The sequence below is a fragment of the Gymnoscopelus braueri genome (assembly GCF_963280865.1).
Source record: "Gymnoscopelus braueri genome assembly, chromosome: 13".
NCBI classification, from domain to species: Eukaryota; Metazoa; Chordata; class Actinopteri; order Myctophiformes; family Myctophidae; genus Gymnoscopelus; species Gymnoscopelus braueri.
Window position 1 is genome coordinate 14,260,103 of NC_137615.1, and position 16,550 is coordinate 14,276,652.

At 45.2% G+C, this 16,550-nt stretch overlaps 2 protein-coding genes across 2 annotated transcripts; one reads left to right on the plus strand and one right to left on the minus strand.

Annotated features, from left to right (window-relative positions):
- Positions 1-870: 870 nt before the first annotated feature.
- On the plus strand, positions 871-4,931 carry pyya (peptide YYa; the record flags this gene model as incomplete). Its single annotated transcript, XM_080448150.1, has 3 exons — positions 871-1,058; positions 4,488-4,568; positions 4,754-4,931. The coding sequence occupies 3 exons, from the start codon at positions 871-873 to the stop codon at positions 4,929-4,931; spliced, it is 447 nt and encodes a 148-aa protein (XP_080304276.1).
- Positions 4,932-6,668: 1,737 nt separating this feature from the next.
- On the minus strand, positions 6,669-9,128 carry LOC308098249 (E3 SUMO-protein ligase KIAA1586-like). Its single transcript, XM_080446537.1, has 3 exons — positions 8,834-9,128; positions 8,651-8,779; positions 6,669-7,954 (listed from the first exon to the last, which is right to left on the minus strand). Exons 1-3 carry the CDS (start codon positions 8,993-8,995, stop codon positions 6,698-6,700), a joined length of 1,548 nt encoding a protein of 515 aa, XP_080302663.1. The 5' UTR covers positions 8,996-9,128; the 3' UTR covers positions 6,669-6,697.
- Positions 9,129-16,550: the final 7,422 nt, after the last annotated feature.

Here is a 16,550-nt window from a genome sequence, read left to right on the forward strand (position 1 = left end):
TCATTGATCTATTTGGAGCTGAAATGATCTTGTCTGCTGCTTGGAGTCTTGGACAAGTGACATATTTCGATTGGTTATTATGAATTGAATTATTTTTGCAGCCATTACAGAGATGATGGTTGCTATAAAAACTGATGATGTGAAAATGTTTAACCACGTCCCTTTTCAGCTGCGATATTTTCTAAACGAATTTGTCTGGAAATGTTAATATCCTCCCTGCTGCTCAGTAGTCGTGCAGACCTTACACATATAGCCCACGGTTATTATGAGTATCATCTAGGCTAATTCATAACAGCCCAGCGACATCTCCTTGATGATGTGTGAAATTAGGGCTGTGTTCTTTTTTGTATTGATTTCCATCTAGACTGGATTGTTCGTCAGTCATCCCCAGGCACTCGGCAGTAATCGGCCAAGAGAGCAGCAGACTCAAACTGTAGCAATAGGTCACTCCACTGGAGCAAAAACCTCCGAGGTTCAAGCTGTGGATTGACTTATTTACCCCCCTAATACACCTCTATCTCTATCGACCCACAGAACTGACATGTGGCTGTATATACCCTTGGAAAAAAGATAGTTCCAACTGCCACAGACTGCAAGGAGAGGTTTGAAACCTGCCTAACAGCCAAAACTTTAGATCTGACTTATCTCGCCCTTTATTTTATTTTATTTTAGTTTTATTGTCTCTTCTTTTCGACTGTATTCCTCTATTCTCCTGCCTTCTCTGTCTTTCTCCTCCACCCGACCCGTGACATTGTCACTCCTCACACTTGCGGCCTTGGATATATGGATCTCTCTACGACTTGTTGAGTGTGCTATATTAAGATTCAACATTTAAGACGTAAGAATCTTCCGTTTATGTTTTTTTCCCAGATGTCTGTGATGCTGAAGCCGTGGACGGTGTTGCTGGTGGTGGTGCTGTGTGTGCTGGTGTGCCTGGGCACCCTGACGGACGCTTACCCCCCCAAACCTGAGAACCCCGGGGAAGATGCCCCGCCTGAGGAACTGGCCAAGTACTACACCGCCCTGAGACATTACATCAACCTTATCACCAGGCAGAGGTACACACACACACACACACACGCACACACACACACACACACACACACACACACACACACACGCTGACGCACGCACACACACACACACACACACACACACACACACACACACACACACACACACACACACACACACACACACACACACACACACAATGCCTGATTTAAGCTCCATCGTATGACGGTGTCACTTGCCACAAAAAGCTCACAACGCGCCAAGAGTGCCATGCGCTGTGAGCTTGTAAATCTGCTATTTTCAGTGCGTGCACACCACCGTATGACAAACTATAGATCAGGCTTTATAGTACTACGCAGCGCATGATGCATCCCTTCTGCCCCATGCGACGGTAGCTTTGGATGATTCGATTACTAGCCATTCTCCAAAAGCTCCAGGCCTCCACATCAACAGGACCAGAGCAATAAATGCGGCACAGATGGACCCGAGGAAGGTTCCCAAATCCGGTTAGTGGGGTCTGAGCCGACGTCTGCAGCTCCCAGGTATAAAAAGTCAGTGGCACTGACTTGACGGATGGCATATTTTTTTTATCTGAAGGCGTGTTGCCTCGTAGTCGTAGGGGATGTGAATGGTTGCTATTCATGATATTCAAATAGGTCATTGATATTTTGATAATAGGAAGAGGGGGGGGGCTTAAAACCCAGGGGATCGAGGCATTTGACCATACATAAAACCATAACCATAAAATGATTATGGTTAAGAGCCATAGATGAGGAAAAATATACCTTTGTTTATGTTGACGCTGTGAGGAGAAAAAAAGGCAATTGTGCTAAAGAAAAAGAAAATGTGATCAAAGATCTGAGTGAGAGCAGTAAGGCCTTCGGCTTATTCGCCTTATATGAAGGAAATCATATCCATAGATTTCACTTTACCACTTGAACCCTAGCAGGCCCCTCCTGTGTTCTGGGGGGAACATTCACCAAAAGAGATTATATTTTCGGCAAAGATATTTAGTGTAGCCCGTAAGAATAGGCTACATTCAGCTTTGTACAGGACACAAGAGTATACGGTCAAGTAAGTACAGGGTTTAAGTATTAAGCCAGTCTGAGACAGGCTGCACCAGCAGATAACATCCAGCAAAGCAGAGAATGAAAGCAAATAGGCAAAGAGAGAAAGAAAGATACAAGCCAAAGCAAATGGGGAAAATCTGTAAAGCAAAAAAAAAAAAGAAAAGAAAAAAAGAGAGACAGTACGACAACTGGACAGATGGACAGACAGACAGACAGACAGACAGACAGACAGACAGACAGACAGACAGGCCTAAAAGATGAGATGAGACATTGTGGAGAGGAGCCATTTTGCGTGTTGAACCTCTGCTCTGTGCGACAGGTGTGACAGATGTGACAGGTGTGACAGGTGTGACAGAGCTGAGTGATTGCTTTTGTACAGGGCCGGAAGCACACACTTCAATAAGGAGATTGCGTGCACGTCTTGTACCTGTATTTAGGCCAGGTGCTGGATAAAAAAGGCAGAAATCAAAATGAGGTAAAAATATCTGCAGGCCGAGTTATGGCTCCCAAACTAATTTATTACAAAGGTTTTGACCACAGGTTTTCATCAGGCGAAATGGTTTCATTTCGGCTGATGAAGAAGACCTACATGGTCGAATAGTTGCCCTTGTAATACATTTGTTTGGAAGATATAACTCAGTGTGCAGATATTTTACCTCTCTAGAAGCGCACTCACACACACACAAACACGCACACGCACATTCGCAGATGGTCGGATACATAAAAAACAAAGAGAGGGAAGGAATGGAAAACCACACACAGACAAGCAAACACAGGTAGACACGTTAGCATGCACATGTGTGTGTGACGTGAGTGTGTAATGAGGCATCAGATTGGTTGTCATATGGAGCAGTGGAACAGGTGGCTCATGGGAAGGCAAAGGAGGAACAGTTCACACTGCAGAGTTCTCATCGAATAGCTCTTAACACACACACACACACACACACACGCACGCACGCACGCACGCGCACACACACACACACACACACACACACACACACACACACACACACACACACACACACACACACACACACACACACACACACACACACACACACACACACACACACACACACACACACACACACACACACACACACACACACACACACACACACACACTAATAATAATACGTATACAAACCTTTGAGAAATGGTTCAGTGATCTTACAGTCCCTAACTCTGGATCCCTGGTTTGCCTATCAGTAGAATGATTACATACATTCACACTGGGGAATGAGACACACACACACACACACACACACACACACACACACACACACACACACACACTGAGTACAAACACTGTCTGTATCTGACTGTGAAATGAACACATTAGAAGCACGGTGGGGAAGTGACTGGTTCAGGCAGACAGACACAGGGGCATTGGGGTCCCAGTCGAGAGCAATTGACCCCCCCCCCCCCAACTGAAGATTTCATGCATATTTGTTTTGGCAGATTAATCAGACCACCGCTGAGGGCATCTCAGTCATTTACATGAGACATGAGACACCAACGTATCATTGCTGTCAGGCAGAATCCTCCTATCTCCATATTTTAACGTTTTGAGTTTTTTCGTAAATTAACGCCCTACTTGATCATACTACGGCGTCACACAAAATCATCAAAAGTAGCAGATCTACAAGCTCTTCAAGCTTGTGGGTCTGCTGCATTGAAATTTGAATCCTGAAAAGTAACAGTTTTGGACATTTGAGGTTTCCACCCGACAGAGGCGATATTCTCACTCTAAAGCCGTCCTATAGTGACGAGATGAGACCAAACTTGTGCTATATGGTCAAATCCGTCCCCAGCCGGCACCTGTTTGACGGCACAAGAGTGAGAATGTGTTAGAGACACACCTGTCACAGACTAACACATGTTTTCTTGTCTGCAGCCAACCATTCAAGAACCACTTTCGTTTCAAATATTTTTTATTGTGAAGCACAGGATAAAGATATACATTTTCAATTCAAACACTTCGGAAATGCTTCCCTATTTCCAAAAACAAACAGACATACACACAAAATAAACAGGTACAATGAAAAGAATACAATGTCCACTTTCAACCAGATAAGCCAATGTCCCGATTCTGGACATGTCATTGTAGATAGGCTAATAATAGATTGACATTTTTGAAACGGGGCGAAATAGGGCTTAAGTGGGTACGTTTTTGCAAACCTCTAGTTGTTTCTGAAATGATGCTTCTGTCTGGACAGACAGACAGATTGATAGACAGATAACGTCATCTAACTGCCCCCTGTCACCCTCCCCCTCCCTCCTCCCCCCTCTCTGTCTCTGTCTCTCTCTCTCTCTCTCTCTCTCTCTCTCTCTCTCTCTCTCTCTCTCTCTCTCTCTCTCTCTCTCTCTCTCTCTCTCTCTCTCTCTCTGTTTCTCTCTTAGGTATGGGAAGCGTTCAGCCCAGGAGGATGCGATGGCAGAGCTGCTGTTCGGAGGAGACAGTAACAGAGACCAGAGGTCAAGGTAACTAAGCCCCCCCCCCCCCCCCCCACACACACACACACAAACACACACACATACGTACGCGCACAAAGAACATGCACACACACACACACACACACACACACATTTAGATACAGAATACAAAAAAAGTCAATCATCATGCATTGTAGTACTATGTAACAAGTTACATGTAACACATATACAAGAGGGACCGCCTGCCTGCCTGATCACAAACACACCATCTTCTTTGTGTTTCCAGATATGACGACTCCTACACGTGGTGACGTGTTCCCCTCTTCCCCTCCTCATCGGACCTTCTCTCCAGGTGACCCGCGATGCACCTGGAGGGGCCGACATGTGCCTCTCAACTCCTCTCACCCCTGAACCTCCTCACCCCTACCACCCCCCCGGCCTGCCTGTCACGAAAAACCTACAAAAGCATGTCACTGACCAGGGGCGTCATTCGGGGTCTCTGGGGATGGCAATTGCCAACACCTATAGTGTTCACATTTAACCCCCCAATTCAGTTCTTTTATGCATGTTTTTTACCCCAACTCTGAAAATGCTTTGCAGATTAATGTGATTTCAGATTATATACGTTATAGCGACACATGTTATAAATATGCGATTTCTTGTCTGCAACCATACATTTATTTACCCCTTTCAGCCTGGCATCCCTATTTTGGGCATGTAGGCGAACGTTTTCAAAACATTTTCTCTTCCTTCCCCCCCCCAAAAATAGCGAAAATGGTGGATCTACAAGCTCACAACGCTTCACGTTGTGAGTTTATAGATCCACTATTTTCGCTATTTTGAAAACGTAGCTCATTTTCGTCCCCTATTTCTTTCTGAAATGACGCCTCTGTCACTGACCTCTTTACCTCTTAACCCCCCCCCCCTCCCCCCTCCCCCTCCCACCTGAACCCCCAACTTTCATCTCTCTCATGACCAGTAAATTGTACATAATTTATTATGGAGATGAGGGTATAATATACCAGATCAGAGCTGTGTAATTACAATAATGATGATCATGATGCTGATGCTGATGATGAGGATGGAGGACATGGTAGAGTCCTGTTTATGTGTGTGAGTGTGTGTTCCATATCCCTTCACTCTAAAAAAAAAGTGAATACTTGTTATAACGCTGGTACCATAAAGATCGCTGTGGGAAATTAAATCTATGAATAAATAAATACTTTTCTGTGTGATTACCTGTAGAAGTGTGTGTCAGAATCAGTCTTTTCAAACTTTTAAGAAACGTTGTGACTGGAGTCACACACAAACACAAACACAGACACGCGCACACACGCACACACGCACACACACACACACACACACACACACACACACACACACACACTGCATATTTTGCTAAACTAATCATCAGACTTATCAATTAAAGGGAATTAACTCTCTTCCTGGCTGCACTAGGCAAGAGAAACCGAATGGAATAAGTGAAAGTTGGTGTCTAACTTGCACTGCAGACAAAAGGACAAGGTTTAGTAACTCTCACCTCACACAAACAACTGCTCAGCATGGTGGCAAATGCTTTGCATTTCCATATGGCCTTTATCCAAAAAGCTATAGGAAGTGTATGTTCACTGACAGTGTCAGGAGCAGCAGGTAATAGGGTTCAGTGTCTTGCTCAAGGACACTTCATCACTTGGAGACAGGGATCAAACCAATGTCCCAGAATCCCAGACAAACTCTCATACCTCCTGAGCCTCTGACCAGTTGGTCATAAAGTTGTCTGATTTGTTCAATACTTACGACACCTGTCCCTACATCCGCTCTTTAACCCTTAACCAGTGATGAGCTGTGGATTTTTTAGCTATGGGGGCTCTATTTTATGACGTCACGGCGTGCGCGGGCATGTGCACATAGCCACTCAGCTCAGTGCTAGTTGAAATACTGTATTCAACATGTGATTATTATTTCTTATTATTTTGTTGCATTGTTAATTTGTTGTTTTTATTTTTGTTTCAATCAATTAATAATTTTATTTTCCTTTACATAGACTCACCCACAATAATCAGACAACTTTACTTCATCTTTACTTCAATGACTTTATTTCTTTTTATAAACACAAGACAAGATGACAACATCACTTGCATTGCTTTCAACAGTGGTTTTAACAATCATATGAACAGTCACAAGAACTTCCAACAACGGTCAGGGATAACCTCGTGAGTGTCTGGTACAGCTCTCGTTCTTGCGTCCTCTGCTAAACGATGGTATCTATTCCAACTTATCACATAATCTGTAGGGTCCCAGTCCTCTACAGGTGGCCCATGTAACTTGATGAACATCAAGGCTGATACCCGTTTAACCAGTAGCTTTGTACGGATTGGGGTGATGATTAAATTCATCTGGGTGAATCCCCTTTCACACTCTGCAGAATACAATTTATCCATAAAGATCTGGAAATGGTTGACACCACTGACATCTTTCGCAGTGTCACCCACTGCCAGCTCCAGCCGGTGTTTTAAACAATGCCAGGTCAATATATTAGGATATCGATCAGACAATTGGTTAGCTACTCCAGATTCGCGCCCCAACATGACACTGGCACCATCACTGGCAAATGCAATTAAATGCTTCTTCAAATATGCATGATCAAAGCCATGTCCAGTGAGGCATTTCAACAGATTATCTGTAATTGTTTCAGCTTTTTGGTTGGGAAGCTCAATCAAATCTAGAAACACAGTGTGTGGTTCTAAGTTCTTTTCTGTTTCACAATTGAGGTACACAATCAGTGTAGTTTTATCTCCCAGGGTAGTTGATTCATCAATCATAATTGATATTTTACCTTCAATTGCTTGGATAATTTTGCAGATGTTTTTGCGCATTTCTGAACCAACATGGTCGGCTATTTTTGCTGCACTGAATCTTGAGTGCAAGCTAAGGCCAATTTCAACCCCATTTTTTTCCTGTAACTTAAGTAAGTCATAATGATCTTGGAATGGCATGTCTTTCTGTGCCAGGTAGTATGCAGAGTTGAAAACAGCACACGTAGCCGTCCGAAATGATGCATGATTGTTGTCATCGGATTTCTCAAATGGCTGATCTTTTGCAGTTGTGTGTATCTTTTCTGCCGCCTTGTGACCATGCGTCTCTTTGTGTAGTCCTATTTTCTTCCGAAGATTTTTCAGCAGATTTACTCTGTCCTTTCCACTGGGTGCAACTTTGTAGCTACTCCATTGGTCTGACAAATGTGCCCCGTTGGGGCCAGAAGAGCACGGCTTGCACCCCAATTTCCCATCTTTACAGTCAAGCCAGGGGTGTTCCTCCCTTTTCTTAGCCCACTTCTCGTCTGTCCATAAAGCGGGGAATGGTGAAGATGAAGAAGAATCAGTATCAGTGGTGGATGAGGAAGTCTTGTCAGGAGTACAGCCACTATCTCCCAGCTAGAAAATGAACAAAGTAAAAAGAACACATTAGAAACAATTACAACAGGTTAGAGACAAGAGAGACCAATTGTCTTTCATTGTGAGAGGAATGTAAACACATTCAACCACACAGAGCTGTTCCCCATCCCCCACATTTGAGTGAGCCCTGAATTGGTCAATTGAGACACATTCCATGACTGGTTTAACAGGTTTAATTTAAATGAACAGTAGGCTAAATGAAAAGCAAAAACAACCACATTTATTTGCACTTAATTGCAGTGGTGTAAAGTAAGATGTGTTGAGAGCTTGTAGATCTGCTATTTTCAAACATTTTATACTTTGGTACTTTAAGTACGTTTTGATACCAATACTTTTGTACTTTTACTCAAGTAACATTTTGAACACAGGTCATTTACCTGTAACAAAGTATTTCTACATTGCAGTATTGATACTTTTACTTAAGTAAAACATAAATGAGTACTTTTCCCACCACTGCTTAATTGTCTTTAAATTAATAACAGAACATGTAACACTAGTGCATAGCCACGAGGAGCTGATGTTTATAAATAATATGCATTTTTGTCATATGGACTAATTGATAGAAAACGTTAAAAAAAAACCTCACATTTGTAATGATTATATGCCAAATTTAAGAAAAATAAAAATAGTAGCCCCATCTGATAACAAATAACATATGATTTAACAGTTACTTGCCTCAGTGATGGCTTCCACAGGCGGTTGAACAACTGATAATCTTCTTAGAGCTTTGAACGTTTTCCTCCCCTCCAGCGGTGGTGCGGGTTTCGGATCTTCTACCACAGCTGTTTTGTTTCCCAACAACAGCTGAGACTGAGCGTCCACACGCACGGGTTTTGTACAATTTGTAGGCATCGCAACAAAACACAGTTTCATCTGGACTCCTGTCTTGTTGTTTCCCAACAGCTGAGTCGGAGCGTCCACAGGCACGGGTTCTTCAAGCGGGCGGGTAGGCGGCGTAGCGAAACTGAGTTTCTTCTGGATGCATTTCTTCTTCTTCGGTGGCAAGGCGATCGTCGTCATCGTTGTAGAATTCGCAGACAAAGTGAAAATACCTGATCGGTGTGGCTGTTAATACAGTGTAACTGAGGACGTAAGTGAGAACGCAATGTTATGCAAACAAGGCAGCCAGGTTGTTGAGGCCATTGTTAAGTTAATGATGGCGGCTGACAGCAGTGTTCCGTCAGCAAATATAACGGAGCAAATATAAGACTTCCGGTGGACGATCTCTTCAGAATAAGAGTACACTCTAGAGCAAAAAGGAGCCATTGAAAAACGGTTAATTTGCACATTAAAACTATAAATTAAGCATTTAAACGACATATTATGTTTCTACACAACACATATTATGTTTCTGTGTAACAAAAACGGTTTTTTAAACATTAATAATTTATCTAAATGGATAAATGGTCAGAAAAGGGCCGTTTTCAGACAATAGTGTCTACAAATTGGACACTGGACAGGAGACGGTGCTTGGCGCCGGAACTTCGGAGGTACGCACGCGTTCGGGGAGAGCCCCTCTACACTGCCACACTCTCCGCTAAGCGGGAGAGCTGTATTTGGAAAAGTGGCGGGCCGTCCAGTGAGGTCAGGGGTCAGAAAAGGTCCGTTTTCAGACAATAGTGTATACAAATTGGACACTGGACAGGAGACGGTGCTTGGCGCCGGAACTTCGGAGGTACGCACGCGTTCGGGGAGAGCCCCTCTACACCGCCACACTCTCCGCTAAGCGGGAGAGCTGTATTTGGAAAAGTGGCGGGCCGTCCAGTGAGGTCAGGGGTCAGAAAAGGTCCGTTTTCAGACAATAGTGTATACAAATTGGACACTGGACAGGAGACGGTGCTTGGCGCCGGAACTTCGGAGGTACGCACGCGTTCGGGGAGAGCCCCTCTACACCGCCACACTCTCCGCTAAGCGGGAGAGCTGTATTTGGAAAAGTGGCGGGCCGTCCAGTGAGGTCAGGGGTCAGAAAAGGTCCGTTTTCAGACAATAGTGTATACAAATTGGACACTGGACAGGAGACGGTGCTTGGCGCCGGAACTTCGGAGGTACGCACGCGTTCGGGGAGAGCCCCTCTACACCGCCACACTCTCCGCTAAGCGGGAGAGCTGTATTTGGAAAAGTGGCGGGCCGTCCAGTGAGGTCAGGGGTCAGAAAAGGTCCGTTTTCAGACAATAGTGTATACAAATTGGACACTGGACAGGAGACGGTGCTTGACGCCGGAACTTCGGAGGTACGCACGCGTTCGGGGAGAGCCCCTCTACACCGCCACACTCTCCGCTAAGCGGGAGAGCTGTATTTGGAAAAGTGGCGGGCCGTCCAGTGAGGTCAGGGGTCAGAAAAGGTCCGTTTTCAGACAATAGTGTATACAAATTGGACACTGGACAGGAGACGGTGCTTGGCGCCGGAACTTCGGAGGTACGCACGCGTTCGGGGAGAGCCCCTCTACACTGCCACACTCTCCGCTAAGCGGGAGAGCTGTATTTGGAAAAGTGGCGGGCCGTCCAGTGAGGTCAGGGGTCAGAAAAGGTCAGTTTTCAGACAATAGTGTATACAAATTGGACACTGGACAGGAGACGGTGCTTGGCGCCGGAACTTCGGAGGTACGCACGCGTTCGGGGAGAGCCCCTCTACACCGCCACACTCTCCGCTAAGCGGGAGAGCTGTATTTGGAAAAGTGGCGGGCCGTCCAGTGAGGTCAGGGGTCAGAAAAGGTCCGTTTTCAGACAATAGTGTATACAAATTGGACACTGGACAGGAGACGGTGCTTGGCGCCGGAACTTCGGAGGTACGCACGCGTTCGGGGAGAGCCCCTCTACACCGCCACACTCTCCGCTAAGCGGGAGAGCTGTATTTGGAAAAGTGGCGGGCCGTCCAGTGAGGTCAGGGGTCAGAAAAGGTCCGTTTTCAGACAATAGTGTATACAAATTGGACACTGGACAGGAGACGGTGCTTGGCGCCGGAACTTCGGAGGTACGCACGCGTTCGGGGAGAGCCCCTCTACACCGCCACACTCTCCGCTAAGCGGGAGAGCTGTATTTGGAAAAGTGGCGGGCCGTCCAGTGAGGTCAGGGGTCAGAAAAGGTCCGTTTTCAGACAATAGTGTATACAAATTGGACACTGGACAGGAGACGGTGCTTGGCGCCGGAACTTCGGAGGTACGCACGCGTTCGGGGAGAGCCCCTCTACACCGCCACACTCTCCGCTAAGCGGGAGAGCTGTATTTGGAAAAGTGGCGGGCCGTCCAGTGAGGTCAGGGGTCAGAAAAGGTCCGTTTTCAGACAATAGTGTATACAAATTGGACACTGGACAGGAGACGGTGCTTGACGCCGGAACTTCGGAGGTACGCACGCGTTCGGGGAGAGCCCCTCTACACCGCCACACTCTCCGCTAAGCGGGAGAGCTGTATTTGGAAAAGTGGCGGGCCGTCCAGTGAGGTCAGGGGTCAGAAAAGGTCCGTTTTCAGACAATAGTGTATACAAATTGGACACTGGACAGGAGACGGTGCTTGGCGCCGGAACTTCGGAGGTACGCACGCGTTCGGGGAGAGCCCCTCTACACTGCCACACTCTCCGCTAAGCGGGAGAGCTGTATTTGGAAAAGTGGCGGGCCGTCCAGTGAGGTCAGGGGTCAGAAAAGGTCAGTTTTCAGACAATAGTGTATACAAATTGGACACTGGACAGGAGACGGTGCTTGGCGCCGGAACTTCGGAGGTACGCACGCGTTCGGGGAGAGCCCCTCTACACCGCCACACTCTCCGCTAAGCGGGAGAGCTGTATTTGGAAAAGTGGCGGGCCGTCCAGTGAGGTCAGGGGTCAGAAAAGGTCCGTTTTCAGACAATAGTGTATACAAATTGGACACTGGACAGGAGACGGTGCTTGGCGCCGGAACTTCGGAGGTACGCACGCGTTCGGGGAGAGCCCCTCTACACCGCCACACTCTCCGCTAAGCGGGAGAGCTGTATTTGGAAAAGTGGCGGGCCGTCCAGTGAGGTCAGGGGTCAGAAAAGGTCCGTTTTCAGACAATAGTGTATACAAATTGGACACTGGACAGGAGACGGTGCTTGGCGCCGGAACTTCGGAGGTACGCACGCGTTCGGGGAGAGCCCCTCTACACCGCCACACTCTCCGCTAAGCGGGAGAGCTGTATTTGGAAAAGTGGCGGGCCGTCCAGTGAGGTCAGGGGTCAGAAAAGGGCCGTTTTCAGACAATAGTGTATACAAATTGGACACTGGACAGGAGACGGTGCTTGGCGCCAGAACTTCGGAGGTACGCACGAGTTCGGGGAGAGCCCCTCTACACCGCCACACTCTCCGCTAAGCGGGAGAGCTGTATTTGGAAAAGTGGCGGGCCGTCCAGTGAGGTCAGGGGTCAGAAAAGGTCCGTTTTCAGACAATAGTGTATACAAATTGGACACTGGACAGGAGACGGTGCTTGGCGCCGGAACTTCGGAGGTACGCACGCGTTCGGGGAGAGCCCCTCTACACTGCCACACTCTCCGCTAAGCGGGAGAGCTGTATTTGGAAAAGTGGCGGGCCGTCCAGTGAGGTCAGGGGTCAGAAAAGGTCAGTTTTCAGACAATAGTGTATACAAGTGGCCATACCCTAACCCAATAGTGTATACAAGTGGCCACACAACCCCACACCATAAAAGAATACAGACAGGCTTTGAAAGTTTAAAAAAAGACCTTTTAATTACTCTTTACTAATAAAACAGTGTACAAATTATCAAAAACAGAATATATATAAATACATTTTCCAATATTTGTTTTTAAACATTGCCAATTGTCTTAAGGTGGACTGAGAGGCTACTTTAGTAGTTTAGTAGTCACAGATTTGATCAATTTACTATATGTGTGTGTGTTAATAACAGCAAACATTATTCAAACACAATCATCATGCAAAACTGTAAAAATGTGGAAGTTCTAGGAAGTGCAAACCACACTCAAAAGTATAAAATGGTACTGCGTGCAACGTACCTAAGTGCAAATATCACTCAAATGTATAATAAACGGGTACAACATGCAATGTACCAACGTGCAAACATCACTCAAATGTATAAAAAAGTATAACATGCAATATACTGAAGTGCAAACATCACTCAAAAGTGCAACACAGCAAACTTAAAGTGCAAACATTGTACACACACACACACACACAAATTGATCAATAGATAGATGTACGTATATAAAGCAGAACCAGCTCAGTCCAAACATTGCATAGTCCTGTGCTCTGTACATGTCAGCTTACTCTTTCGCTCTACTCGGGCTGCTGCTCAACCTGGCTGTGATCGTGGCCCTTTTCAAATACAAGACGCAGCTGCCCCGGCTGCGTCTTGGCTTGGCGATCATACATCTCATCCGCTGCCTCTGCCTTCCTCTGTATCTGATCAGCGCTTTCAATTACTTCTCCTGGGAGTTTGGAATCTCCATGTGCAAGCTGGGCTCCTACGTCACGTTTGTCAACATGTTCTCCACCGCGCTCATCATAACCTTCTGGAACGCGCGCTTGTGTGTCCATAAGAGATGCCTCCCCGATGTGTCCGTCAGTTCGGTCCTTCTCAGCTGGTTCCTGGGAGCTGTTTTAGCCATGCCTTCCTTACTGTCCATGGAGCTGCAGAAGATCGATGGGACGAATGGAACCGCTTGTATCGAGAATTACGATTTCATCAAACAGAAAAGCCCGTCTGCACCGGCTGTGAAGAAAGCTGTGATGGTTTCCCGCTTCCTTTTTGGACTTGTGTTTCCCATAATTGTTATAATGATGAGCCGCTTCATAAAATGTAGGGGACAGAATGTTACACCAATGTTGAAGTGGCTGACCTTCAGCCATTTCATTTGCTGGGCTCCTGTATTGTTGCTCTCGGTTGTTCAAGTCACAGTGATGAGAGGTAACGGTGTCTTTTCGTATGCTTTGCCAGTCTGCACAGTGTTGCATGTATTAAACAGCTGTATCTGTCCACTCATCTGTCTCTGGAAGGTAAAGGAGGAAGCTGACAGAAGTCTAGACACGAAGGAAGATTGCACAAGTAGTACAAATAAGGACAAGAGCCTGACGGTCCCCATGTTTTTGTTGAAAACTTCTGCTGAGATTAAATGATCATTCTATCCTCCCATAGGCAGAGAGAGGACCCTACTGAGCATGTGCAGAAGAAGTCTCACCCGCTAGCTTGTTTCTGACTAGAATTATTGAGTGTGTTACGTTTGCCCCCTGTTACTTTTGTCCCTGGTCTCCCCTACTTCTGCTTTTATGAAAGATGTTGAGGCCAGTCCACACCCATGCAACTAGTCGCAAGTTGCAACCAGTTGCAAAAAATTACAGCGGTCTGGACTGACCAGTTGCAGACCGGTGCCTTTGGGGAAATGGTTGCAAGTATTGCAGTTGTAAGTTGCGTTGCGAATCATTGGTGTGGACTGGCCTTTACACAAAGGTTTCCACTGTAAATAACCTAAAGATTTAATACCATGTTTACATACACAGATTCTAAGGAAATATATTATGAAATTCAATAAACAAAATGTTGTCTGTGTAATGCATAGGATGACTTTTATTTTACCATTACATACTGTACATGAATATCACCTTTGCAGCAGGTGCTTTTTTTCACAACAGTTCATGCAAAGCACCTCTATGGCTTGCAGAAACGCTAATTCATTCATTTTTTTTTACCTACAGTAAGTGGGACAAATCGAATAGTACTGTCATGCAGTTTCCACCCCCAGTTCTTGTAATCCGTAAGCTAGGACCCCAAATGTATCATCTAGGGGGAATAATTCTCATAGTGATTTTTAGGAAGGTATACACCCCTAGTGCTAGAAAATATGTGACGATATTGCAGCGGTGGTAGCTTTCTGTGTGTTATCAATCCATTCATAACCCCATGCCAAAACACACATTTCAAATGTAACCTATACCTGTACATAGAACCGAAGCATTCTACTTCAAACTGATGATTCTCTCTTATTATTGACGGTGGTCATAGCTCAGACTACATGTTCTCTGTTACTGGCAGTGACAACATAGTGACTATACATTACACAAGAGGTACTTCTGCTTTCAAGATCACAAAGGTTTCCTCTGTAAATAACCTAAATATGTAATACCATGATACATAGAGTCTAAGGAAATGTATTATGAAATTCAATAAACTAAATATAGCCTATTGTAATTGTGTAAGTGATTCAGTCTAAAATGGCAAAGATCCTTTCCCGGATTGACATTATATATATGAATATCACCTTGGCTGGCAAAATTGCTTACTCATTTATTATTATTTATCCTGCAGGTTCCAGCCCCAGTTCATGTAAACCAGGACTCTGTATGGGGGTAATAATTCTCATGGTGATTTTTGGACCCCTAGTGCTAGAAAATATGTGATATGTGAGCATTACATAAGAAAATGTATTATGAAATTCTATAAATCAAATATAATGTACTGTAGGTGTGTAAGAAATAATGTATTTTACCATTACATATTTGCAGCAGCTTTCCACCAGCAATTGTTTGCATGCAAAGCACCTCTATTTATTTTTAACATAATCTTTATGGATTGTCACACCCCACCCCACCTCCCCACAACAGCCTATATTTAGTAAGAAGGCATACAGTAGCACAGTAATTTTATTTGTCCATTTGTATAAATATTTGATATGAACAAATCACTGCACTAAAGTGATGTTAAACTTTGAAAGGTTATACTGGCTTGGGAATTTATATTTAATATGTTTAATTAAATACAATACATACTCTAATTGAATAAAATGTCATATCCCATGGAAGACTGTGTTTCATATAGTTTGTCCAAGGAACATGATTATATATTTGTTTAAACCCTGACATCCTTATCAGTTACAGGGTCACCTGTGGTTGTGCTTTTCAGTTTCCCAGCATGTCTGTGTGTGTATGTGTGTGCGTCAGTGTGGTATGTGGCAAGTGTATGGTATGTGCCTGAACACACTATGTGTGTGTGTGTGTGTGTGTGTGTGTGTGTGTGTGTGTGTGTGTGTGTGTGTGTGTGTGTGTGTGTGTGTGTGTGTGTGTGTGTGTGTGTGTGTGTGTGCGTGCGTGCGTGCGTGCGCGCGCGCGCGTGCGTGCGTGCGTGCGTGCGTGAAAATGTCTTTTTCGAAATGCATGTATGTCTTTCATAAAACATTAAATGCGATGCTCTTACTTTGAAGGCAACCGGAAACCTTATATTTGCTAGCTCAGAAACCGGATGTGTTATATTTGCTACCGGAACGGAGCTGCGGCTGACGGTGCGTGCTCGCGCGTGCATGTGGAGCTCGTGCATGTGCTCCCATGAGCACCCCCTAGAGCTCACCCCTGTGGAAAGCTTTCGCAGAAAGTAGCCGATCGACAAGCTCCTCCCCACAATAACAGAAAACAGAAAATACACTACTAAAGAGCCCTGAGGGACTTTAAGGGGGTTTAAGTGGTTAATGCTGGAGCAACTGGGGAATTGATTCTTTGCTCAAGAGCACGTGGCCATGGCCCATGGGAGATGTAACTGGGAGTTTTGTTTAACTTGAATAAACTCTTGTCTTTTCTCAATAATCCATGCTCATTCGATCCAGTGCAGTG